This window comes from Crinia signifera, chromosome 1 (assembly GCF_055691185.1).
Source record: "Crinia signifera chromosome 1, ASM5569118v1, whole genome shotgun sequence".
Lineage (NCBI taxonomy): Eukaryota > Metazoa > Chordata > Amphibia > Anura > Myobatrachidae > Crinia > Crinia signifera.
The window spans coordinates 216,609,336-216,637,216 of NC_139217.1; the positions used below are offsets into that span (position 1 = coordinate 216,609,336).

At 43.6% G+C, this 27,881-nt stretch overlaps 2 protein-coding genes across 4 annotated transcripts in view; one reads left to right on the forward strand and one right to left on the reverse strand.

Moving 5' to 3' along the window:
* Nucleotides 1-27,881, forward strand: part of LOC146068787 (protein unc-13 homolog A-like) — an 802,795-nt gene that overhangs the window by 401,870 nt on the left and 373,044 nt on the right. The window lies entirely within an intron of this gene.
* The window catches only part of LOC146027229 (uncharacterized), a 152,774-nt gene that overhangs the window by 32,562 nt on the left and 92,331 nt on the right, over nucleotides 1-27,881 (reverse strand). Inside the window, exon 4 of the mRNA XM_083158184.1 lies at nucleotides 11,061-11,617. Coding sequence (XP_083014310.1) covers nucleotides 11,061-11,617 — 557 coding nt within the window. The remainder of the gene's footprint in view (nucleotides 1-11,060; nucleotides 11,618-27,881) is intronic.

The window sequence follows — 27,881 nt, forward strand, 5'->3', positions numbered from 1 at the left end:
GCAATCAATTATCAAATGACTGCACACGCATCAAATGACTATCACAGTACGCATGCGTGATGTCAAATAGTGACAAAAATCAGGGAATCTGGCATTGGTAAACAGCCATTATCTGGGAGAGTCAGGGAAAATGCAGACGTGCCCAAGAGATTTCAGGGAGAATTTGTGACTTTGGCTCCGGACTCGATCAGCCTGTTTCTATCACATATAGTTAGAGTAGGTTCTGGGTTAAATACATGCTGCACAGAATGGGAACAAATCAATTCATGGCAAGTGAGTTGCATATGGATTTTTCAGCTTCATATTCCATCGGCTTCATATTCTCAAGCAACTTGCAGACTTGCACAGGGCAGGTTTTCACTCTGGTGGTGCGGCAGCTATACGATCACAAGGCTCTGCAATTTTGTAGAGCAGCAATCAGTTGTGAATAACCCCCTTAGTTAATTCTTTCAGTGCCAGACTCCTCCACCCCTCCTATTACCCCAGTGTTCCATAGACCTCCAGTGAATAAAAAAGTAATAATGATTAACATAACAATGTTATACAGGTATTATCCCACATCTTATTGAATATATATTAACTTTTTGGTATTATAGGTACAACATAACATTTCCTGCACCTCTTTTAATCTGAACACATTAGACACCAGAGAATTAAGTTGTGGGAGGGCAAAGTTAGGTAGCAGGAGAGAGACTGGCTGCAGGGGGGCAGGGGGTCAGGCTGCAGATTATTTGGGTGTTGCAGGGATAGTATGCGAGGTGCAGAGTTAGGCTGTGGGGGGTTCAGATTTGGGAGGAGGTAAGTCATCAGGACACCACTGTACCACCAATAAACCCACAAAAGAAAAAAAAATCAATAGACCGACAGTGCTGGAACCAAGGGTGCCAAATTAAGGGTGGTGTACCTGTATAAACACTTTATGGAGTGTTCAAAGTGTTTTTTCTCCATGTGCAGTGAATCCAGTTTAGGATTCGCTGCACATTCGTAGGGTTCCTTGTCACCCTATTCAACGCCGCAGGGGCTCGCCGCCCCTGACGGTGAATTATTTTTTTTTTTTTTAAAGACAATTTTTATTTTTCATTTAAGCAAAAGATACAACCATGTTAACAGTCCATGATATAAAAGAATAAAAAATATATCACATTGACATTTTGTACTGTGGTTTGTGGTATTTATATAACATACAGGGGAATTCTTTTTAAACTAAACACAAATCCCCTCCATTGGGGGGAAGATACATGTTCCACCTAGGCAATCACATTTGAGATAGACCATTCCTGTATAAGATTTACGTTGTTCCGCAAAATATAATGTGATAATACCCAAATATACAATTTGACATTAAGGATATGACATCTCCCTTAGGTGGTACATTGGATGCGTATCAAGGTACTGTAGTGAGTATTCAGGGGATGAAAAAACTTGGGGGGGGGGGGGAGACAAGACAAGACTAATGCAATATGACATTCGTCTGCTTTTCATGCGGTGTTAGGCAACACCATAGGTTATGAATAAATCGTCCTGACCACTCGGGAGGGGTATTCCCTGCTCCTCTAGCTTTGCGGTGTAACATAGGTGGACAGGTCAAGCTGAAGTAGTTGGTGTCGCTGGGAGGGCTGCCTGCCGTATCAAGAACCAGTTTGTATTTTCAAAGGCTTTCTGTATGGTCGCCTGTATAGTAGGGTCTAACGTCAAAATATAAGTTTCCCATTTAGCGTAAAATCGTGTCACCCCTTTCTCTATGTCACTCAAGGCCGCCCTTCGCTCAAAGAATAAGATCTTTAGAAGTTAATTTTTCATCTCCATGAGGGAGGGAGGGGGGTCTTATGAATCCAGTGGGTGAGGATTAATTTTTTTGCTAGTAATAAGATTAGGGTAAGTAAAGGTATTAATTTCTTTTTTTCTCTGGTGAGATTCCACTCTGGATAATATAGGAATAAAGTGGGTAAGGGGTGATAAGTTAAGTTTAAGGAGAACGTCGAATTCAGGAAACCCAGCAACTTCCTCCAAAAGGTTTTTATCAGACCACACTCCCAGAAATTATGGAAGAGGGTCGCCCCTCTCATCTTACACTTGGGGCATAGGCCTAGATCATCAGGGATGAAATGGCTCCTCTGTTGTTGGGAGACATATGCCCTGTTAAGGAACTTAAGATGGGTCTCCTGAAGTGAAGGGCTTTGTAGATATTTAAGGAGTAAGGGAGCTTTTTGAGTATTACTTCGTAAGTGGGAAGGGAAGGGATATCTAGCCTCCATCTAGTCTCCAAGTGGTGTAGGAGTTTGTTCTCTGGGAGGATTACCAGTAATTGATATGAATTTCTTATTCTGTAACCTAAAATATTATGTGGGGCCAATAGTGATAGAATAGGGTTCGGGGTGGTGGTCTCAGTGGGTCTTGCTTGTGGTAGAGATTGGGCAAAGTGGCGGGCCTGCAGGTACATAAAAAACTGACTTCTACGGATATGATATTCTTCTGTGAGTCTTGTAAAGGGTAGAATAGTGCCGGCAGGATCAAAGGTATTTCTTATTGCTGATATACCCTTCTGTCGCCACTCTATATATTGGTTGTTTTCCAAGCCTGGGGTAAAGCATGGGTTTCCCCAAAAAGTGGTAAAAGGGGAGCTGGTGTAATTCTTGTTAAAGCGTTTGTTGACATATGTCCACATTTTGTATACATCATAAAAAAGAATATTATCACTGATGCTGGAAGGAATCTTACTACGTGGTGCGTGTAATAGTGCTGCCGGAGAGTAGGGGTGGAATAGTGCTAGTTCCAGGTCTTTGTTAGTGTAATCTGATCTATGGAAAAACCAATCCCTGGCGTACCTAAATAAAGCAGCAAGTGGGAACATGTGCGCGTGGGGTAAAGCAAAGCCACCAGATGATTTCAGAAGAAACATCCTTGTCAACGGCATTCTAGGTTTTTTGTTGGCCCATATACATTTTGAAATCAAGGTGTTGTAACGCGACACATCTGCTTTAGAAAGAGAGATGGGCAGCATCTGCAGCAAGTATGCTAATTTCAGAAACAGGACACTTTTAACTACTGTTACTCGGCCATATAGTGAAAGTGGGAGTGATACCCACCTATCTGTGAGTTTTGCTATGTTTTGTAGGGCAGGTTTGATATTTGTCGTGTACAATAAGTTTAAGTGTAGGGGTATCAGAATACCAAGGTATTTGAAGGAGGAAGAACATATACTATGTCGTGCGAGGAAAGGGTTCGCAGCAATGAGTGTTGGGGGAAGCGCAATGGGGTATAAACATGATTTGGGGTGGTTTATTTTGAGCCCTGCGAATGTGCAAAGTCATCTATGACTGCCATGGCAGCTGGGATGGAGGTCTCTGGATTTGAAAAGAATAGGAGCATGTCATCAGCAAACATACTCAGTTTGGCTTCTACTGTGCCTATCTGTACCCCAGTGAACGATGTGGTATTACGTAGTTTTATAGCTAAAGGCTCTAGAGCTAGGGCAAATAAGAGTGGGGATAATGGGCAACCTTGACGCGTACCTCGTAGTATTTGGACTGGGGGCGATAGGTAGTTATTGGCTAGAATTTAGGAAGTGGAGTTAGTATATAAGTTTCGGATTGCTTCGGAAAAGGCCTCCGGGATTCCAAATTTCTGTAAGGTTATAAAGAGGTGATCCCAGGAGATCATGTCAAAGGCCTTTTTCGGCATCCAATGACAAAATAGCATGAGGGTCTCTATTCCCCGAGGCCTGTAACCACTGCAACACCGAAAGTAGCTTTCGCACGTTAAGGACTGAGTGTCTGCCCCATATGAAACCTGTTTGGTCTTTACTTATAATAGAGGGTAATAAATACTTCAACCTGTCCGCCAGTAACATGGTATATAGTTTATAATCAGTATTGAGTAGGGAGATTGGTCTGTAGGAAGATGGTAAGGTGGGGTCGCGACCCGGTTTCAATATTACTCTCAGTAATGCAGAATTAAAATAGGGGGGTTGGGGTGTTCCTTTGAGTTAAAGAAAGCTGTTAAGGAAGGTACAATCCTGGGGGCTAAAAGTTTATAATACTCGCTGGTCAGTCCATCCGGACCGGGGGTCTTATTAGGTTTCAATTGTCCAAGTCAGGCAGCAGTGTGTCCGTTTGGTCTGATGATAGGGAGGGGAGGGACACTGAGTCTCAAAAAGTTGCTTTATTGACGGTGTTCTCTTGGGCGGGGGAATATAAACGTGTGTAGAAGTCGTGGAGGGTGTTAGAAATATCCCGTCCTGTGTGAACCAGGTCATTGCTATCGTTTTTTAGAGCTAGGGCAAATAAGAGTGGGGATAATGGGCAACCTTGACGCGTACCTCGTAGTATTTGGACTGGGGGCGATAGGTAGTTATTGGCTAGAATTTGGGAAGTGGAGTTAGTATATAAGTTTCGGATTGCTTCGGAAAAGGCCTCCGGGATTCCGAATTTCTGTAAGGTTATAAAGAGGTGATCCCAGGAGATCATGTCAAAGGCCTTTTCGGCATCCAATGACAAAATAGCATGAGGGTCTCTATTCCCCGAGGCCTGTAACCACTGCAACACCGAAAGTAGCTTTCGCACGTTAAGGACTGAGTGTCTGCCCCATATGAAACCTGTTTGGTCTTTACTTATAATAGAGGGTAATAAATACTTCAACCTGTCCGCCAGTAACATGGTATATAGTATATAATCAGTATTGAGTAGGGAGATTGGTCTGTAGGAAGATGGTAAGGTGGGGTCGCGACCCGGTTTCAATATTACTTTCAGTAATGCAGAATTAAAATAGGGGGGTTGGGGTGTTCCTTTGAGTTAAAGAAAGCTGTTAAGGAAGGTACAATCCTGGGGGCTAAAAGTTTATAATACTCGCTGGTCAGTCCATCCGGACCAGGGGTCTTATTAGGTTTCAATTGTCCAAGTCAGACAGCGGTGTGTCCGTTTGGTCTGATGATAGGGAGGGGAGGGACACTGAGTCCCAAAAAGTTGCTTTATTGACGGTGTTCTCTTGGGCGGGGGAATATAAACGTGTGTAGAAGTCGTGGAGGGTGTTAGAAATATCCCGTCCTGTGTGAACCAGGTCATTGCTATCATTTTTTAGAGCTGTAATAATAGTGGGGGGGGGGGGGGGGGGGGGTGTTTGGCCTTGTAGCAGATTAGACATTAAGCAGTTGGATTTACCTCCAAATCTATGAAATTTACTTTGGATATTAAATGTCATGCGTGTTTCTTCTTTGGAAAGGAGAGAGTCAAACAACGTTTTGGCTTGGGTAAATGCTAGTTTATGTGGCTGGGTGGGAGAGGATTTAAATGTGTGGTATGCTGAGGTAAGGTTAGATTGGGCCTCGAGGTAAAGTTTGGATCTTTCCCTACGGGCGTGGGAAGTATATGAAGTGATTGTTCCACGAAGCACTGGCTTGGATGCCTGCCAGAATAGCAGTGGGGAATTAGTTTCTGTCGTTAAATTATTGTGCTTATACTCCATCCATGTGGAGTCGAGGTGGGACTTAAATTTTGTGGAGCTGGCCAGATGACTTGGGAACTGCCACTGTATATAGGAGCCCCTATCCTGCGTGGGTACTAACGATATCCAGCATGCTGCATGGTCCGAGACCGAGATAGTTTCAATACCAGAATCATGTACCTTTGGAAAGGTGTTTGTGGAGAGAAGGATACAGTCAATGAGGGATAAGGTATTGTGTGTTGCGGAAAGACAGGAAAATTCTCTCTCAACCGGGTGGCATGCTCTCCAAACATCAGTTAGATGTAAACTGGACAATAGGTATTGCATACCATGTCTGGGTGGGGCTCTCCTAGTGTGGGTTTGGGTCTCTCTATCTAGGACATTGGATGATACTATATTAAAGTCCCCAGCTAAAATAATTGTTATGTCTAGGTATGGCATAAGTAGAGTCACTATACTCCGAAAAAACACTTTTGAGAAGACATTAGGCGCATAAACATTACACAGCGTATATCTTGCTGAATGTATGGTGGCATCCACTAAGACAAATCTGCCCTCAGGATCGGCTTTAGTTAAGTGGATTGATACTGGGATCTGTTTTCTGATCAGAATGACCACCCCTCTGGATTTTGAGTTATAGGGGGACGATGCCAGCACCGTCCACCCCAATGTGTTCAATTTAAGGATTTCAGGGGGTGTCAAATGAGTCTCCTGTAAATATGCCACGTCCGCCCTTAATTTGTGCAGATAGAGCACCATTTTTTTGCGTTTAGAAGGAACATGGAAGCCACCAACATTCAGCGTTACAACTTTAAGATCATGCATCGTGGTCTACAATATCTGTGCATACATGCCTGAGCGCTGTGCCTACAAAAATAGACATGCCTAACTGGAATATATATCCTACAAAATCGTCTAAGTATTTATGACAGGACACAAGACAAAACGGAGACACATAAGGGAAGAGAGGGGGGGAGAAGGGGGTGGGGTGAAACCAGGGCGCCGGGCGCACCGCCATTTTGGTAGCATAAGTAAGATATACTAAAAACAAGAGAACAACAAGCGGTGCTTCCTGACTACCTAGCACCCCAAACTTAGGATGAACGGGTACATAACTAAAGAGACTTCCGGAATCCCGGCCGCAGAGAGGGCCGCCGGGTTCCGTCTGCCCCATGCAACAACAACTACAGTGCACACGAACAAGGCTCGCCCCAGCCTTAGCAAGAAATCTGCCCACCGCAGTGACTAATGTCTCAACGGCTGGTATATATCTCTGCAAATCAACATCAATATCAAAGTTCGCCAACAACATTTCGTATAACCATGAAACTGTGAAAAAAAATAAAAATAAAACAAAACCATCAGCAATAACTGTCTGCTGTCGGCTCTGAGCCACAGCGTGCTGCATGTAGGGCCCATATGGGTCGCTGGTGTCAGTGCCGTTATTCAACAGGGTCGGGGGAGGGTAATGTCCCCACTTTATATTGTGAGCCAGAGTCGCGGTATGAATTGCTCCAGTGGGTCGATCAATTAAAGGCACTGGTGGAAAGTTATTCCGCCCTACGCAGGCCGGAATTAATGTGAGAAGGGGAAAACGATAGCACCATTCCCTCCTGCTGGTATGGGCACTCAGCACAAAAGGGGGGTTTCAGCTGAAAGCCTGAGTTACAGGGGATGTCCGCCCATGTAAAGTCTGGATCGGCCGGACTGCAAAAATAAAGTGTAGTCACTTATCAGCATGAGTCACTTATCAGGTTTGCTGCATAGAGTCTGGGCCTGCTGGGGAAAATGTAGCTTGTGCCAGTTCCAGCAGATAGCCTTCTGCATCTCGTACTGTACTGAATTCTTGGAATGAAGTTCCTATAAAAATACGTAATTTTGCTGGGTAGACGAGGGCAAATTTAACTTGATCTTTCACCAAACGGGTACATAAAGGTGAAAATTCCTTTCTGGCCCTTGTGACCTCCGCAGAGAAGTCCTGGAATATTAACAATTTATTGTTGTTCCATTGCAGTGACCTATTCTGTCTAAACGCTGCCCATATAGCCTCCTTATGCTGGTAGTTAAGGCACTTGAATATTACAGCTCTAGGTCTGCTAGAGGCATTGTCTCTCAATTGGCCCAGTCTATGTGCCCTCTCAATGACCATTCCTGCGCATGTATCTTCCACATGCAGTAAAGCAGGTAAGGTTGTCAGTAAAAAGGAGTACAGGTCTGGGCCTTTAAGGGTCTCAGGCAGTCCTATAATGCGCAGGTTGTTTCTTCTTGAACGATTTTCCAAATCGTCCAGTTTAAGCTGTAAGGTGTATGTGGATTTCAGCAGTGAGTCATTAAGGTGCCCATACACGTTGCAATTATTGTATACAATATTGTATACAATATCGCATCTCATCGCATATCGGTTTTGCGATGAGATGAGATCTAGTACAAAAAGTATGTGCTGCACATACTTTTTGTACTAGATCTCATCTTATCTCATCTCATCGCAAAACCCAGATGCGATATTGTATACAATATTGTATACAATAATTGTAACGTGTATGGGCACCTTTAGACGCTTTGAGGTCATAAATATCTTCAAATGCCTCTCCTAAGTGAGTTTCATTAGCAGTTACTCGCTTTGAAACTTGCTTCACTTGGGATTTTATGTCTTGGACTGATTGCTGTAATTTCGCAGCATGGGCGTCTAAGATGGGGTTGATGGTGTCCTGTATGGCTCTGACCAAGTAATTGTAAGTCAGGGGTGCAGCCTGCTGTTGGGAGAGCTGTGGGCTGTGCGGGGAAAATAGCTCAGGCTGAGTGCTTGTAAAGTGTGGCGTTTCTGATACACTTACTGGCGCCAGTCCTGGCGTGGTGCTGGGCGTAAGAGCTGGGGCTGGGGTGGCCTCCTGGGTTCTCTCCTGCTGCGTGCCTTGTGAGCCGGGCGCCATCTTGGATGTGCCTCTGTCTGCAGGCGGGTGCTGGCGCTGCGGTTTGCCGGTGTGTGGGAGCGTCTGGGACCTGTCCATAGGGAGCCGGGGTGTTAAGCCACAGATGCCCCCCCCCCCGGGAGAGCTGGCAGGGGACAGGGGTAGGGAGCTGCTTTACTGGTCCCGCTCGTAATAAGCCGGGACCAGTGTGAAGTGAATATATGAATATTTAATGAGCGGCTCCCGGCCCCCTGCTGGCGAATGTGTAAAAAAATAATTTTAAAAAATTTATTATATTAATGTGCTTCAAGCACATGAATAAAAATAGCATGCCCCTTCACAGAAAAAAATTCTGATTTTTCTTTATTTTAAAAGATCACTTTCCAGTTCACCTAAAAAAGATGTCGAGTGCAAAACGGTGAATCATGGCAAAAATCAGGGAGAAAGCGGTTATCCATCCTAGCATTGAATACACTCTCGGCAAATCCCAGTGAAAACCCCATTGAAATACTTCAGTGAATTGCAGCGAGCATGAAACGGAGAACTGGCCGGCATTCACTGTTCATTTTCAGCGAACAGTGAACATTGAATAGGGTGAATCAGATTTTCAGTGAAACAGATTCACTGCAAGGAGTGAAAACAGCCCAATTCGCCGAAAAAACTGTGAATCGGGAGCATTGAATACTGGCCTTTGGGGGAAATTTACTAAGATGTGTATTCTACTTCACATGTTGCTATGGGCAACCAATCAGATCCTGTCTACTATCTTCTAGAGGGTACTAAATATTTAAGAAGTAGATTCTGATTGGTTGCCCATAGCAACATCACGTGAAGTAGAATACACATCTTAGTAAATTTACCCCTTTATATTGCAGTGTTATTATAAATATTACAGCACTTCAGCCTGGTGCATTTTGAGCAAGTGTGAAGGAACATAAATGCAATGAGGCTGATGCAGATCTGAAATACAGTCCATCTGAAGATTGTATCTTGTGTGTTTTCTCACTGCTCGTGTTGCTCTGGAATGCAACATACGCAAGTATGGGTGATGCAGAGACAATAGTGTTGCCTTACAATATTACCTGCTGCAGTATAGTGAGGGGGCACTTTCTTTGGCTGGCATTCCTGTGGCTGCGAATGTGCTGACAGCAGGTATTTCAAAGCTTTTGACTTCCCAGGATCTTGCAGCAAGATCTGTTGCTTCACATTTGAGATGTCTACGATGTTAAACGCTTCATCAACACTCTCTTTTTGGATTATCTAAAAAGCTGACCTTTATAAATCTAACTTTAGTACTCCAAACTCCTCCATAAATAAAGGAAAACAGGATTAACAGGGGACACTGGAGAGTAAGTTACAATTGTAGTAACTAGGAGCAGGCATACATAGTGTGACTGCTCCTCCCCTCTATACATAGTTACATAGTAGGTGAGGCTGAATAAAGACTTGCGTCCATCTAGTTCAACCGACTGTATGTTTATAGCAGCTTATCCCTTGTTGTATAGTATGTTGTGATATTTTAAAGACAGATTATGTTACTTATTCGTACCCATGGATGTTTTTAACCAATATCCAACCTTATTTTAAAAATATTTATAGTGTCTGCCGACACTACTTCTCCAGGAAGAGAATTCCAAAGTTTGACTGCTCTGACTGTAAATAATTTTTTTCTTCTAGATGAACAAAATCTTTTTTCTTCTAATCTAAACTCGTGCCCTCGCGTCGTAGATTCCTTTCTAGTAGAAAAAAGGGTGTTTGACAGTTCCTTATATTGGCCCCTAATATATTTATACATGTTGAGCATATCCCCCCTTAAACGTCTTTTCTCTAGTGTAAATAGTCCCAAATTGTTTAATCTTTCCTCAAAGCTTAAATTCTCCATTCCCCTAATAAGCTTTGTTTCTCTTCTTTGGATTTTTTCTAATTCTATGATGTCCTTTTTATAGTGCGGGGCCCAGAACTGCACTGCATATTCGAGGTGCGATCTAACCAATGATTTTGTACAGAGGCATAATTACTTTTGAGTCCCTAGTTTCCATGCCCCTTTTAATACATGTGAGAATTTTGTTGGCCTTTTTTGTTGCTATATTACATTGAGCACTACACCCCAGTGTGTTGTCTATTTGGACTCCTAGATCCTTTTGGAGTACTGATTTACCCAATTTTGTCCCCGCTTAGGTTATAACTAGCACACTGGTTATGTCTCCCAATGTTCATGACCTTGCATTTGTTCACAATGAACCTCATCTTCCACTTTTTTGCCCACTCATCTAGATTGTCAATATCATTTTGAAGCGTGGTGACATCTTCTGATGATTTAATAACTCTGCTCAGTTTTGTATCGTCCGCAAAGATGGATACATTGCTGAGTAACCCCATACCAATATCGATTTACCGATAAGTACCAAAATTATGTTTTCTCATCCAACCAGCAGGGGACACTGGAGAGTAAGTTACAATGGGGACATCCCAGAGCTCCCAACCATGGCGGGAGAGCGCTGAGAACCCTGCAGAACCACACAACCAAATTGTGAAGCTAAGGTCGCAAACGTGTCAAACCTATAGAAGCATAAAAAGGAGTGATGGTTGGACCATGTTGCCGCTCTCCACAGTAGGTCCATGGAAAACTCAAAAGCAGCTGCCCCATGGAGCGAGTATAGTGAGCCTTTATGCATGGAGGCCTGGAGGCCTTTACAAATATCTGACACTTACCTTTTAATTTAGAAAGTGAAACGTTATCATTCTTGAGGCTTGAAACCATATGTTCTAAAGGCGTCTTTCTAGAACTTCGTTCTTTTGATTTTTGAAATTCTGGCATTTTATTTGTTAAGACAGAGCCTTCTTGTGAGAACTGTTCTCCGAATAAAGGTTCTTGTGGAATGTCACTTTCAGCAACATCTTTTACATGATCTTTTGTTTTGGGTTCAGTGCAGGTTTGTCCTGGATCATTCAGATGTTTTTCTCCTTCTGAAAAGTCTTCAGCAACTAAAAAATTTACTGTTGCCATTTCTTCTGGGACAATGTCCTCAGCTAACAGAACATTTCTTTCAAAACGTTTCTCTTGAGGCAATTCAGTGCCAAGCTCACTACGCTTGTGTTGAGAAATTTCTGCACTCTCTATTGTAATTATATTGCCCACAGCTTTGGCCTTCATAGATAGTCGAATGATGCGCTGCTCTAAGTTTTGACTGCCGTTGATTTGTAAATCTTCATTTGCATTTACAGGCTTAACACCAACTGATGAAGGGCCAGAGAAAATCGCTGTAGACCTATTGAAAAATGACATTTTATCATTCAGCATCATTAGGGATAGAAATGTCACAGTATCAAACTATACAGTTACAATAATAACACTTACTACTGGCCTTAATCATATTTGGTTTATATGGAGTTGCTTCCTGTTGAGCAAACAAACAGGTCCTGCAAGACAGCAATGGCCCCTGTTTATGGGGAGGGAAGGGGTCTGGGTTCTCTGTGATTGCAGAGATATTTCCTGGCCTCTGTGACGGGTAGCTTGCAGAGTGATCCGACGCAGGTATGATTACTACTGCAGAAGGAGGCATATGCTTGTAATAGGGAGCTCCTGCTGCACTTACATACATACGTAGAGCTAAGCCAAGTGACAGAAACTCCAGTCACATTTGAATTTTATATATATCTATAAGGATAGACTCAGATTTTCTAATTTTGATAATAGCAAATCATTTGAAATTAAGAGTAGGATGTGTTGCACTACAACTAACGTTATTTATCTCCTCGAGTGTAGGTGTGGGAAACGATATGTGGGAAAGACTAAGAGGCAAATGAAACTGCGTGTTTTAGAACATGCACGGAGTATTCGAAATAAAGTGTCCCTGCATAGTGTCCCACGACATTTCATACAATGTTGTAACTCCAATTTAGACCACCTAACGTGTAAAGCTATTGAACATGTAGTACTGGATGAGCGTGGTGGTAATATCCTTAATAAGTTAAGTAAGAGGGAAACATTCTGGATATATACTTTGGGAACTATGTCCCCACAAGGTCTGAATGAGGGATGTGACATCACGCCTTTTCTGTAAAGTTGTTGGTGCGTGTGTGCGGCTGTCTTTTGGTCCGGATGATAATGCTGAGCTGTGCTCTGTCATTCGGGTCGTTAAGAGATGGCAAGCCCGCATCGATAGTACAGAGGTGATGTCAGTCCAGCATTTTGAGTATATATGGAATAATTTTCGATATTAGTGTTGAGACTTCTCTTGAATTATTTGTTTATTCTTCGCTGCTATTCTGATGCCATTTTTCTCGCTGCTACCTTTTTCAAATGAGATACACTATGCTATGATATTGCTTATGCTAGTTTTCTTATAATTATGAAATGATGTGTGTATTTTATTATTCTTGTTTTTTACTAATTGTTTTTTGGAATTATTATTTTTTGTACAGGTTGACGCCATCATTAATATAAATCATATATGATGTATATTCCGTAGATTTTGGCATTATATATATATGCGTTTTTAGATATATTTATATTTATGTATTTTTATAGAGTTATTTCTATTTAATAATAAAAAAAAAAAAATTTTATATATAGGATTTAGACATAGAATATTTTTAATATTTGTATAATCATATATGTGTTTGATGGGAGGCGGCAATTTATTGAAGATGTCTGTAGTATTCATTGTATGTTTGTAATATCTATGCCTGCCAGAACCAATTAGTCTGTATAAATTAGCTGAACCGATTGCACCTGAAAAGAAATGTTTGAGTGCTATATATACCTGATACTCACCTGGGATAACCACACCCCCTGACGAAGTCCTTCCTGTTGACGAAACGCGTTGGGCGTGGCTAACTTGATCCGACGTGGAGACGTCCATCTGTCCACCGGTGTATTCTGCATGTGCGGCTGTTGTCCAGAGAGCGGTGAGTCCGTGGGTCCTTGGTCGGCGGCTGAGCGGCTTCCTTTCCTGTGTATCCGGCATTCCATCTCGTGCAGATATCGGATGTTTCATGTGGCTGGCAAGCATATGATTTTAAACCCCTATGTATGTGAGCATAAGTACAAGTAAAAGTGTTGTTTATATCTGGCTCATTGGTGCGTTTTTCTCCATCTTTTTTGCAAATATATATATATATATATATATATATGGAAACTTGGGGGATAGGCACTCATTACTAGTATCCACAGAGATGGGTGCAGGAGCCTAAGATTTGTAATATGGAAACTTCCTATCCAGAAGATAAGTGAGGCAGCACTCCTTGTCCTTGATATGACTGCCATATCATTCATTTGGTGACTATGAAATTGTAACAGACTCTGAACCCATGTCTTTATGCTGCTTTTGCCATCAGTTGCACCCCAGTGCAGCATATAACCTCTGAATCAATGGAATAAATGTGATTTACTTTTGCATCTTGAACAAGGAGTGCTGCCTCACTTATCTTCTGGATAGGAAGTATATATATATATATATATATATATATATATATATATATACACAGGAACAGAGGTGCGGCACTCAGGACTTTCAAGTAGAAGAACGACAGTACAGTGACTTTATGACACTGTACTGTCGTTATTCTACTTGAAAGTCCTGAGTGCCGCACCTCTGTTCCTGTATACTCTGCTTATCTTGAAGCTGTGAGGGCACCTGCGCCAGTAACCTGCTGATTAAGCTGGGAGTGCCGGTCCATCGCTGCATGTTATATATATATATATATACTGTAGTACTTATATGTTAGTTGGGCGCCCATTACGTAGTTTGCGTAGTGGTGTATTTCTCCATACACCACTACCAATGCACCACTATGCTAGTTACGTAAACTACGTAACTTGAGTAAAATACGTAAGTTACGTATTTGTAGCTACGTTAATGAATAATGTTTCATATCCCCACTATCCATGTCATAACTCCACTATCCACGCGGGCTTGTAGTTAATCTTATAAAGTGCGGCGAGCATAGCGAGCCACCGCGCCCGAAGCGTGGCGAGCGAATCCCCTCGCGGACGTATATGCTGCCCTCGCCACGCTTCGGGCTCGGTGGCTCGCTGCGCTCACCACGCTTTATAAAATTAACTCCACGCCCACGTGGATAGTGGGGGTATGACGTGGTATTAAAACCGTTAATATCAATAGACCAGTATATAATAAAGTAGTTACACTGTATCCGTTACCCTCTAAACCAGGGGTGGCCAACCCGCGGCTCTCGAGCCGCATGCGGCTCTCCCCCTGTTAATGTGCGGCTCCTGCTCCCACTCAGCTGCCCACTGTCCGTCCCTGTCCCCATCCCACCATTACCCTCTGCTGCGGGACAGGAATAGGGAGCACGCTGTCAGATCCGCTGCAGCGTCCCTCTTGACCCCGACCCCAGACTGATTGACGGCGGGGAGATGTGATGTCAGGCGGTGCAGAGAGGCCGCGTGTAGCGGCAGAGACAGGACCTCGCGCAGGAAAGTGGCGAGGTCCTCCCCAGTGTGAGCCGCTCCCGGAACCTCAAGTACCCGGCAGTGCAGGGGGGAGCAGGAGCCACAGAGCAGCCGGGCACCTACCTGACACGGCAGTGCAGGAGCGTGACCCGCAGCGGACACCCGGGACCCGGCCGTGCAGGAGCTGATGGAAGAAGTGTCCGGCTCCTACCCCTTGCGCTGGAACAGACAGCAAGCAGCAGAGAAGAGGACCCGGCCGCAGCCTTACTACCCGGTGGTGATTGACAGCCTGAACCGGCAGATGAGGGAGCAGCACCCAGGACTGGGATTGCAGAGCGGGACCGGTAGGAGACGGCAACTGACACGGGCTGTAAGGTAGATGCATCCTAGATAACCCACCTGTCCATCACCCCCTAAACCCACTGATCTTGGCCTCGCACCCACCTAGGCCACACAGGGGCATCAGTAGGCCTTTAAGACCCCCCTTCAGGGACACAGCCACAGAACACACTGCACACACCCTGGGACACAGGCGATCAACAGAAAGGGGCCTTGTGTAACTGGTATTACGGCATTTGATATAATGTGTAACGGGCATTACGGCATGCAGAATAATGTTTAACGGGCATTATAAAGTGCAAAATTATGTGTAACAGGCATTATGGCATTTTCTATAATGGGCATTGTGGTGTGTGGTATAATGTGGCACCGTGGGGGCATACCCAGCACCGTGGGGGCATACCTGGCACTGTGGGAGCATATGTGTATCTGGCACTATTGGGGGCATATGTATATATAGCACTGCACTATTGGAGGCATATGTGTATCACACCCACCCAAGGGATCCAAAGAGAACACTCCCCATTTGTTGGTGCGCGTGCATGTTGTTGGCTCTTTACCTTGATTACAGGTTTTTTTTTCGGCTCTTTACCTCTGACTGGTTGGCCACCCCTGCTCTAAACCATGCAACCGGTTACCCCTGACAACTGCAGCCTGATACTGTGGTTTTAGCAATCAATAGGCTCAGAGCAGAGCTTCTCCATTCACTGACATGACAATGTGAATGGTTGTAAAACACATTAGCATATGACTAGATGCTCCTGAATCCATTGTAAAGTGACCTAACAGGTTTAACCTATTCACTGGCTTTATAAGAAATAAAGCTTTACCCTTTATATACTGTATGTCTAATGCAGCCTCACAGCTATTTAAATATGCCACTCAGACGCATCAGCGTATGAGACTCTCAATGAGAGTTTATGCAATGAACATATCTTTATAGCTTTAGGATCACCATCGATACACCAACTATACCAATTGATAGACAAATTGATTATGATCAAAGCTGATGCTGCGTCTGAGAAGTGGTTACACTTATAAAGAAATAATACAAGTAAACACTGGTTATATGGAGATCACGGATCCGACCCTGTGTCCTAAGGTATTGAAGTAAGAAGTGGACGCAGATGCAGATGTGGATGCAGGATTTGGATCCTTATAAATGTGAAATTGAACGACAATTATCTGATCATGCTGTATACCAGCTCCTTACTAGTGATCCCACCAAAGCTTGTACTGAGTTGCTTTGTTCTATGATAGACCGGGCAGTTATGGATGGTGTTATAGGTAAAACTCTTGAGGAGGCGTTAGTTCCGTCTTGGCCGGTTACTCCTGTAATGTATACACTCCCCAAGATACATAAACATTCTACATTGCCTCCGGGGAGGCCCATTATAGCTGCTAATGGCTCCCTATTCCAGAACTGTTCGGTCTATCTTGATTCTCTATTACAGCCGTGTATTGTACAGCACCCACGATATCTTCTGGATACTACTTCATTTATTAATAAATTACAAGACCTACATGGTATCCCGGTTGGGAGTTTTATCTGTAGTATTGATGTATCCAGCAATACACAGTAATTCCCAATAGTGCTGGGGTACAGGCTGTACGTGATTTGATTGATGGTCATCCACTATACACTGGTCCTTCTGTTGAGCTGGTACGTGAACTGTTGTTGTTACTTCTCATCCACAATTACTTCATACATGATGGTCAGTTTTACAGATGGGGCAGGTCCCATCTTGGCAGGGGATGGCGATGGCGACGCCAGCCGCCATCCCCCGCCAGCGCCATCTGCATAGCGAGAAGAGGACGTGCGCGCACGAGAGGCGCGCGCGTGTCCCCTTCCGACGGCGCTTCCAGTCGCTCCCCCGGGTCACCGCCGGCTTCTCGGTAACTCTGCGGTAACCCTCCCTAACCCTGTCCATCTCCCTGAGGCGGAGATGGACAGGGTTCCCGTCGCCCCGCCGACGGAGATTGAGAAGAGCATGAGTCGCACGGGCGTCTCAGTCAGATGGTGAGGCAGGCTGCTGGCGGATCGCCAGCAAGGAAGAGGCTTGCCCCATCTGTATCTCCAGCATTCTGGGTGTGCAATGTGGCCCCATCGTACGCTAATGCTTATATGTTTTCAGCTGAGGAGGACATATTTTTTAACAACCCCTATGTATCTGGTATGATTTATTTTTATACCAGATACATAGATGACATTTTCTTGGCATGGACGGGTTCAGAACAACAGTTCATTGATATGCTCAATCGACATAACCAATCCTTGTCACCCCTTAAGCTCAATTATGTGATTAGTCCTGCTATGGTCAGTTTTTTGGATGTAGCAGTCAGTGTGTCAGATGGTGTCATTTCGACTTCGTTGTTTAGGAAAGACACAGATTGAAATACTGTACTACATAGTACCAGTTTTCATCCTAGACCACTTAAATTCGGCCTTCCCTTTTCACAATTTTTAAGGGCTTGCCGTATATGTAGTGACATTAACCAGATTGATTTTATGATTAAAAACTTTTTGGTATGTGGGTATGATCTTGAGCTTCTTACTAGAGCTAAGGATAAAGCATTATTAATTCCTAGAGCAGATCTTTTGAAGCCTAAAATTAAGTCTGTCCAACATGAACGATCTAAGATGCCTTGGGTCAACCATTTCAATACATGAAGTAACACTATACGTACAGTAGCCAGGCGCCATTGGCTAATTCTGAGCTCTGATAAAGATCTAAGGTTGGCTAGTACTGACCTTATGGCATGTTATACTCGTGGCAGAAATGTGAGAGACTGGGTGGTCCGGACGGACATACCACCTCTGATTGATGCCGGTTTAGACCTCTTAATTGTTTTATAAGTTTTACTTGATTACAACTTGAATGTCCGCCACTAGCTTAAGTGAAAGCATTTTGCAACTATTGCAACCCCTAGATTTCATTTATGCATCTGTAACTATATACATTGTGTCACCCTGTTTTCCACTTTGACTAATTAGTATGATCAGTATCCCGTAAAATACACATACACTGGCATAGTACATGTAGAAATTTGGACACCGTTCCATAAACTGATTAAGTGGCCATTTTTCCCGGCCGCCTGCTTCATTTTTATTACCAGGCATTATGCTTCCACATGTAGTATTGTTCCAGTACAAACTGATTAAGTGGCCATTTCCCGGCACCAACACTGCCACTGGGAGAAAGACTTAATTTCTCTGAGGATGAGTCATCCTCGGTCCTATTTAGCCAACGTCTAACAGAATTTGAGGGTGATCCCTCAGCAGAAGACATTTACAACAATCTCTTCAAATTGAAGAAAAAGGAAACGGAGCTCCTTCTCCACGGGGTGACCCTCTCAGAGTACTTTCGTAATAAAAAGATTCCGAGGGGGTTCCGCATCAGAAACACCCCAACAATTGGGCGTTATAAATAACGAGTTTTGTAGGAAGTGGTGTGCCGATGTTTGATCTAATGAACCTTGTCATTAGTGAAGCAGCACAAGAGATGGAGGCCATTAAAACCAGAATTGCTGAGTATGAGAAAAAAATCTCGACCTCCTCAAAAAAGATGCCGTCCCCCCAGACGAGGTGGCCAATGCCGGAGGATTGAAAGGTCGTGCCCGAGGCAAACGGACCTGATCTTCAACATATCCAAAAGAACTCTCACCCCTATGGAACTGGCAGTGCTAGATCATGGTCTGTCATTCGTACCGACTAACCAGTTCCAGGATCTTAACTGGAAAATTGAAACCACCCATCTTAACAGAAGCTTGAAGTTAAGGGAATACTTTAATCGTGAGGATCGAGCCATGGTGCCTAGAACTTTTTCAATATACAATGTTTTCAAACAAAAATCGACCTTTGATCCCCAATCCCATAATACTTCCATCCACAGCTTCATCAAAACCATGGAAGCACGTGTCGACACTAACCTCAAGGAGCAGAGTGGTCCTCGCCACTCCAATCTTTCGCCTAATGAATGGAGAGCCCTGAAAGATCTGTCGACGATATCATGATACTCCCCACCGACAAGGGGGGAGGTATCGTGGTATGTGATGTGGATGACTATAAAAACGAGGTCTATTCCCAACTGGCTGATCCAAACGTGTACCAGCTCCTGTCACACGATCCGACCCAAATGTATAAAAAGGAACTCGATCTAATTATCAATGAGGCGACTTCTACAGGAACGCTACCAGATAACGTTAAATCTTATCTCACTTCAGAGTTCCCAAAGACCCCCATTATGTATTGCCTACCTAAGGTTCATAAGAACCCATTGCGCCCACCCGGGCGGCCGATAATTTCGGCACGTGACTCTCTCTACAGTCCGGTGTATAGTTTTCTGGACTTTTTTCTTCAGCCGTGTATCAAAAACACTCCAACCTATCTTGAAGATACCACGGATCTCCTTGTGGCGATGTCGACTCTGGGCAACCTGCCAACAGGTGTATGGCTGATCACTTTAGATATCTGCAGCCTATATACCAGTATCCCCCATGATGGGGGACTGGTAGCTGTATGCAAATTATTGTGTGACAACCCCCATTACTTCGGTCCTCCGGTCGATCCATTTATTCAATTGCTATCATTGACCCTCAATTGCAATTTCTTCTTGTGTAGCAAGAAATTTTATGAACAGTGCTCTGGATGTGCGATGGGGTCCCCAGTGGCCCCATCGTACGTGAATGCCTATATGGCAGACATTGAACAATCCCTGTTCTTTATTGATGACGTTGCACCATCGATTCTCTTCTATAAAAGATATATTGATGACGTCCTGGTATTCTGGACGGGCTCGCAAGAATTCTTTATTTCCACCATCGATAGTATCAATAACAAAGACTGCCCGATTAAGTTCACATACAATATGAGTCAAATCTCTGTGAACTATTTGGACGTATGCATACAAGTCACAAATGGAGCCACCAACAGAAATACTTTGCTCCAAGCCCAGAGCCATCACCCACCTGCGCTCAAACGGGGTCTCCCGTTTTCTCATTTACTTCGGGTAAAAAGGATAACAAGCTCCCCCAGTGTGTTAGAGCAAGACCTTGACACCATGTCGGCTAAATTTAAGCAACGCGGGTATTCCCATGATACTCTGATAAAAGCAAGGAGCAGAATCGATGGATTATCACGAGCTGACACCCTGAAAAGAAAAAACAGAGACACGCCTATCCCAGACAGACTGGGATGGGTGAGATCTTACATTACAGGTGACACACATATCTCGGCTGCCTCTAAGTTACTATGGCCGCTCATCCAGAATGACAAAGACCTCTCAAAACTGAAAAATACCCATCTGATGCCGATATACACGAGGGGACGAAACATCAGAGACTGGTTGGTTAGAACCGATTTATCGACTAGACTTCCACCTGGCACCCACAAAAAACCTGGTGGGTGCTATAGATGTACGGGATGTACCACCTGCAACGCCCTGATCAGCACCAAATTCTTTTCGCACCCCCATTCCGGAGTCAAATTCAAAATCCACCATGCACTGTCTTGCACCAGTACCTACGTGGTCTATTTGTTGAAATGTCCATGCGGACCATGTCGGCAAGACCATCAGGACATTCCGCGAGAGAATCGCACAACACCGATCTGCCATCCGGGCTGCTTTGGCAAATAGACCAAATGAACAACCTGTCGCCAAGCACTTTGCTCTACTCAAACATAACCTTTCGAGTCTCAGATACACCCTTATTGATCATGTGCCTGACAATATGCGTGGTGGTGACAGGAACAGACGTCTTCTCCAGCTGGAGACCCGTTGGATTTGCAACGCACGCCAGACACCCGAACTTCCGGGTCCAGCAATACATAGACAGCCTTATGCCATGTGACCGGACAATCCAAAGTGATTGGACGGATTGCCGATCACCATGGCTACCATTCAATGGAATTATGCTAATTACTCTCTCTCCTTAACCGATTGGCTACTTGTCTTTTTCCTGTCAGAAGTTCTAATGCCTAAACTATATGAAGTAATACTCGTTTTTTAATTGTTGATGTATATGTGCTTTGGTATATGAATTATTAACGTTTGCCTTCTGTTGATATCCGTTTTTTTTTTTTTTTTTTACGTTTTATTACATGTGAAATAACCACACAGGTGTTAAGCCTTAATTACTTGTACAGGGGTATATAAACCCCATGGTGAACAGTAATCATTCTACCTTTGATAAAGCTGCACTGCCACAAGCAGCGAAACGTGTTAAGTTACAGCCTGGACCAGGACTAGCTGATCAGTTTTGGACCTCATCACTCGGATTCACCAGCGCTCTGGGTTGCCCACTCTCAAACCTTGAGAGATATCCGCTTCTTCACCATCCCGCATTTGCGGCTTATTATTGTTGTTACCACGTGGATACATTTCTAAGCAGGAATCAAGGTTTGTCCCAACGAACTGAGATTACTGACCAGTTGGTCTTAAAACTCACCAACCCTGAGGACACCTGCCATTCTATGCCATCCCTATTATTGGAGCCTTTAGCGACGTGAGACAACTGTGGCCAAAACAGCTTCCAGCCCTACTACACCAATTGGGTTTCTGACCAACTGTGGCCCCACAGTCGCATCCATTTGAGGACCATTTTGCTATTCAGCTTTCGGGACTGGATCATAATCACCATCAGTGGTAACTATTAGCCAACAGGGCAACCCAAATCATTCCAGATACTAACCTTTATTCACCATTTATTGGGTTAATTCCATTCAGCCTCCGGTCCAGTTATTGATTCACCTTTTATCTTATTGTTGTATGTAATTGATTAATGTCATGTTGTTTTAATTGATATTAAATATTTGTACGATTATTTCATCAATACCAGCGCCACTTCTTTTTCTTTTTTACTCTGGTTTATAAGTTACAGACCGTCTCTCCCAAAACAAATTTCATTTAACATTTTTCTTTGATATATTCATTGACATGCCTTTTTCGGCTGCCGGACGGGGTCCCGACAGTCGGGATCCCGACAGTCATTAACCCGAAGTCGGGATCCCGACTGTTAAAACACTTACGGCCGGTTTCCCGACGGCCGTCGGCTATTTTCCCTCATGGGGGTCCACGACCCCCATAGAGGGAGAATAGAATAGGTGGCGAGCGTAGCTCGCCACCGTGCCCGCAGCGTGGCGAGTGCAGCGAGATAATGACTGTCGGGATCCCGACTGTCGGGATCCCGACTGTCGGTGAATCATACCACACCCGCCTTTTTCTGCTGCTTTACTGTCAGAGTGCCCGGGCCGACGTCACGGCGGGGGGCGTGCCCGGGCTGCCACGTCACGGCAGGGGGCGTTCCCGGGCCGCCGCGTCAATACAGGAGGCGTGCCCGGGCCGCTACGTCACCCCAGGAAGCGTGCCCGGGCCGCCGCAACACCCCAGGAGGCGTGCCCGGGCCGCCGCATCGATGAAGGGGCTTGCCCGACCATGACTACGTCACTGAGCTGCCGGGACGTAGCCATGGCCGGGCAAGCCCCCTTCAGCGATGCGACGGCCCGGGCACTCCGGCGGGCAGAATGCAGGCTGATTTAGCTAAAACAGCCTAGCGGGAACACTATATATATATATATATATATATATATATATATATATATATATATATATATATATATATTAGGGTGGAGTGAAAAAACTGAAATTGAGAAATTCAAAATCGGCTAGTGTGGGAAAGTTGTGACTTGACCTGAATAAGAAACGTGCAAAAGCATTTTGATCTGAGTCAACATCTTCTGTTCTGGCAAGAGGCCTAAAGTTTCACTTTTTAGGTGAAAATAACGAAACCTATGAAGATGCTCCAATATAGTTATAATTATGGTTACAATATGGGTGTGAGTCGGCACTGGCAAGTATAATTATTAACAATTGTAAACGTACAGATATATGTTAGACCAACGTTATTACCGCTCAACAGAAGAAATGAAAGGCGATGTCCGGTTGGTGGTGCTCCCAAAAAATGTTCAGCAAACAAACTGAAAAAATATTTGTCACAAGGATGACAAAGGGAGAACAAAAGGGTTTTTGGGGCACACTTGTAGAATGAAAAAGGTTTGTATATTTAAAATGTAACTTTTATTGAAGAACTTAAGCTAAAATATAAGTACGCATGACACATAGTAATAGTAATAAATGACAATACACAAAATGACCATGCTACAAATAGAATAATGGTCTCATTATTCTATTTGTAGCATGTTCATTTTGTGTATTGTCATTTATTACTATTACTACTGTATGTGTCATGCGTACTTATATTTTAGCTTAAGTTCTTCAATAAAAGTTACATTTTAAATATACAAACCTTTTTCATTCTACAAGTGTGCCCCAAAAACCCTTTTGTTCTCCCTTTGTCATCCTTGTGACAAATATTTTTTCAGTTTTATAGTTATAATTATGTCAGGATGTCTTAGAGTGGTTCATTAATATACTTTAGCATAGTAAAAAACAGTACGAGCTTGTCCTAGTGCAAAGTGACTGACTAGCGGGAGAAAAAATCCCTAATAATTGACCCATTTTCATGGTCACAATTGTGAATATTGTGTGTTTTCTCCTGAACGTGTTTATAATAGAAGAAGCACAAATACTCTAAATGGAATTTCAGTGACACTGGGTGAAATATAACACTGCATAATGGCCCTTAATCAGACCTGATCGCAGTACAAATTTGTTTTCAAAATGGGCAAAACAAATGCTGCATTGCAGGTGGGGCAGATGTAATGTGCGGTGAGAGTTAAATTTGGGTGGGGTGTGTTGAAACTGAAATCTAAATTGCAGTGTAAAAATAATGCAGCAGGTATTTACCCTGCACAGAAACAAAATAACTCACCCAAATAGAGCTGGCCATACATCTACAGATCGATTGTCAGATCTGGCTGGTTGGAACAAATACCTGGTAATATCTGAATGACAGTTTTTGGCAGTTTTCCAGCATTTCAAAGCAAAGTATCAGCATTTCAAAGCATCCATTACCAGTATTTTGTTCCAAACAGACAGATCGGACAATAAATCTGTAGATGTATGGCCACATTAACTCCCTCTGCACATATTTTATCTGCCCCACCTGCAGCTGCTTTATTACAGCATATAATTATGCCAAAGATAAGCCAATATATTAACAGTTAAATATATTAAAGTGCATTATGCTGTAATAAGTATTGCTGATCAATCCTGCCTAGCAGGGCCGTCTTTTTGTATGGGCTTAATGGGCACTTGCCCAGGGGCCCCAGGCGTATAAGGGCTCTATGTTGATAGCTGAGGATCCCCTTTTTCCAGGGATACCAGAATTTTGAAAATCGGCCCTGGGGAACTGCAGATATCCAACTTGAAAGCTGCAGTCCACATCCGACCTGTTAATTACAATTTCCAGTCATATTTCTCAGGTTCTCTCTGACACTAGCGGCTTGTCTCTATCATGCCCAGAACCAGAGATATCAGCCTTCAAACAGCAAGTCCCTGCTCCAGCTCCAAACGTCTGGTGTACAGTTTTATATTTTTGTCAATGGATTTCTTTGGCTCCTGATCTCTGATCCCCAAGTTCCCAGCACCTCCTGAAAGTTGGGACTCTAGGTTTTTATACTAGGCTAAGAAATCTATTTCCAGATAATGGCGATATCTGCAGTCAAACAAGCTGCGCTTCCACCGGAAAATGACGAATATTAAGCCCACTCAATTATCTAACCGTCCCCTGTGTATAAAACACCCCCTACCTCCCTGGAAGTCATTTACAAGGGACCCTTCATACAGCTCAGTGCCCCCTTCCACACGTTAGTGTTCATCCTCCCACCACCTGTGCAGTAAAGGAGTAATTAGCAGAAGTTACTGCTCCAGGTCCTACATGTTGAATGGAAGATAGAGCACCACCTGCCACCCGTGGGACATCAAAGCTGCTGCTGATACCACCCCCCACCCCTAGGAGGGGAGAATGGGTAAGGGCCCCAGTGCATTGCTTTGCCCAGGTGCCCACACTGCTGTTAAGACGGCCCTGCTGCCTAGAAATGAACACAGTGATTGGCATATATGTACTGCTGGACACCACTCATAGAATGATTAACCTGTTATTTTTTGAATCAATGTATTTGTTTATTTATTTATTTACAGTTTCTTATATAGCTCAGCAGATTCCGTTGCGCTTTACAATAGTAGACAGTGATAAAACAAACTGGGTAATGACAGACAGACTTGGGGGTTAGAGGGCCCTGCTGCAAGCTTACAATTTATTACATCATAATAAGCTTCAACATATTTAACAGTTAATATATTGGCTTATCTTTGGCATAATTATATGCTGTAATGCAGCCCAATCATGATCCCAGTATAGGGGATGCAACACTGTTTTTTCTGTCAATAAACAGAAGTGATATGTAAAATGATACATTAGACAGTTTACACTGTTACTTGTAATACTTATTGTAACAGTTACTGTTTTTCAATAACAGACTGCAACAGTTATTTCTTATTTATGTACACAGGATAGTCTATCTTTGTACATGCACTGCAAAGAGAGCAGCATAAATCCAATTTCATGTAGTTCAGTGACACTGTGTGAAATATAACACTGCATAATGGCCCTTAATCAGACCTGATCGCAGTACAAATTTGTTCTCAAAATAGGCAAATAAATGCTGGACTGCAGGTGGGGCAGATGTAACATGTGCAGAGAGATTTAAGGTGGCCATACATCTACAGATTTATTGTCCGATCTGTCTGGTTGGAACAAAATCCTGGTAAAAGATGAGAGCAAATGACAGTTGACCATTTGCTTTGAAATGCTGAAAAACTGTCATTCAGATATTACCAACTGTTTGTTCCAACCGGCCCAATCTGACAATCGATCTGTAGATGTATGGCCACCTTTAGATTTGTGTGAGTTATTTTGTTTCTGTGCAAGGTAAATACCGGCTGCATTATTTTTACACTGTAATTTAGATTTCAGTTTCAACACACCCCACCCAAATTTAACTCTCTCAGCACGTTACATCTGCCCCACCTGCAATGCAGCATTTGTTTTGCCCATTTTGAGAACAAATTTGTACTGGGATCAGCTCTGATTAAGGGCTATTATGCAGTGTTATATTTCACACAGTGTCACCGAAATTCCATTTAGAGTATTTGTGCTTCTTCTATTATAAACACGTTCAGGAGAAAACACACAATAATTGTGACCATGAAAATGGGTCAATTATTAGGGATTTTTTCTCAAACCAAAGTCATTCACTTTGCACTAGGACAATCTCGTACTCTCTTTTACTATGCTAAAGTATATTAATGAACCACTCTAAGACATCCTGATATAATTTTAACTAGATCGGAGCATCTTCATAGTTTTCATCAGTTTCACCAAAAAAGTGAAACTTCAGGCCTTTTGCCAGAACAGAAGATGTTGACTCAGATCAAAATGCTTTTGCACGTTTCTTATTCAAGTCAAGTCACAACTTTTCCACACTAGCCGATTTTGAATTTCTCAATTTCAGTTTTTTCACTCCGCCCTAATATATATATATATATATATATATATATATATATATATATATATATATATATATATATATATATATATATATATATACACAATAGAAGACAGGCGGCACCCGGAGTCTTCATCATCCTGATGAAGATGCAATAAAAGCATCGAAAACGTTTGATCACTGCAACAGCGTTGTCATACTTTATTACTATAGACTCCGGGTGCCGCCTGTCTTCCATTGCATTTGGGTTACCGAGGTAACGTTTGGCCTGGCACCGGAGCAAGGTATATCCAGTATTGGGACGTGCTGCCCTTCAAGACTGTATTATAAGGGCACGGTAGTGCCCTTATATTAAGGATGAATCCAACAAACGGATTTTTCCCATAGGGAACTTTTCGGATGGGGCATGGTGTTTGAGAGACTGCACCTCAAAAGTGACTGGGCGTACTGAGCTGAAATTTGGCAAGTACGCGTAGAATCGTCAACCGGTGCTGCGTGCCAAATTTCAGGTCGAAATATTAAAAAATGACCAATCGGGAGCGATCTAAACTTCCAACTGTCAGTTTTTTTCTGACACTTGAGAAATGACACTTTGTCACCCATGTTAGTCTATGAGGGTTTTTTTGGGAAGGCATAACTCGGGGTAGGGGAACAATTGAGACTTGGGGTTTGTTTTAATAAGTAGATATTGTCCCAGTGGAGTGCCTTTTGGGGTTGAGGATTTTCAGATAGGTACAGTTTTTTTTATAATTTAGTGAAACATGCCCCATTATAGAGATAGGGATTATCAACTTGTTGCGCATGCGCTGTGTCCACCAGCAGGGGGAGTACTTAATAGGCTTCACTTGGGTGTACCAAGATAGCCGACGGAGATGCGAGGGCAATTCACAGGGAGAAGAGTGCTGAGTGCGGGCTGCTGATAAGGTGACACATGGTGCACAGCAGAGTTGCCTACCCTCCCGCTGCCCCCGATTTTTCACAGAGCTTCCTAATGCCCCGCAAACTTTGAGCTTCAAGTTCCTCCCGCTTTTTGTGGGTCCCGGCGCCAAAACCCAGACTGCGCATGCTCGAGAATGGACACTAACCCTCAGGGTGCATCACGTTTCTTAGAAGCCGGACATCTGCACCCCGGACCAGTCTGCCCCTTCAGCCTAGAGCGGCAGACTGAAGAGAAAAAGAAGATGGGCGCTGCCCGTGAAACTTCTCTCGCCGTGTATCAGTCCCCCGTCGCCGCTTCCCCTTATCAGAGTGGGGTACCGCGGGATCGCTGTGTCAAAATGTCTCTAATGCTGCCCGGGTGAGTCGGCACACA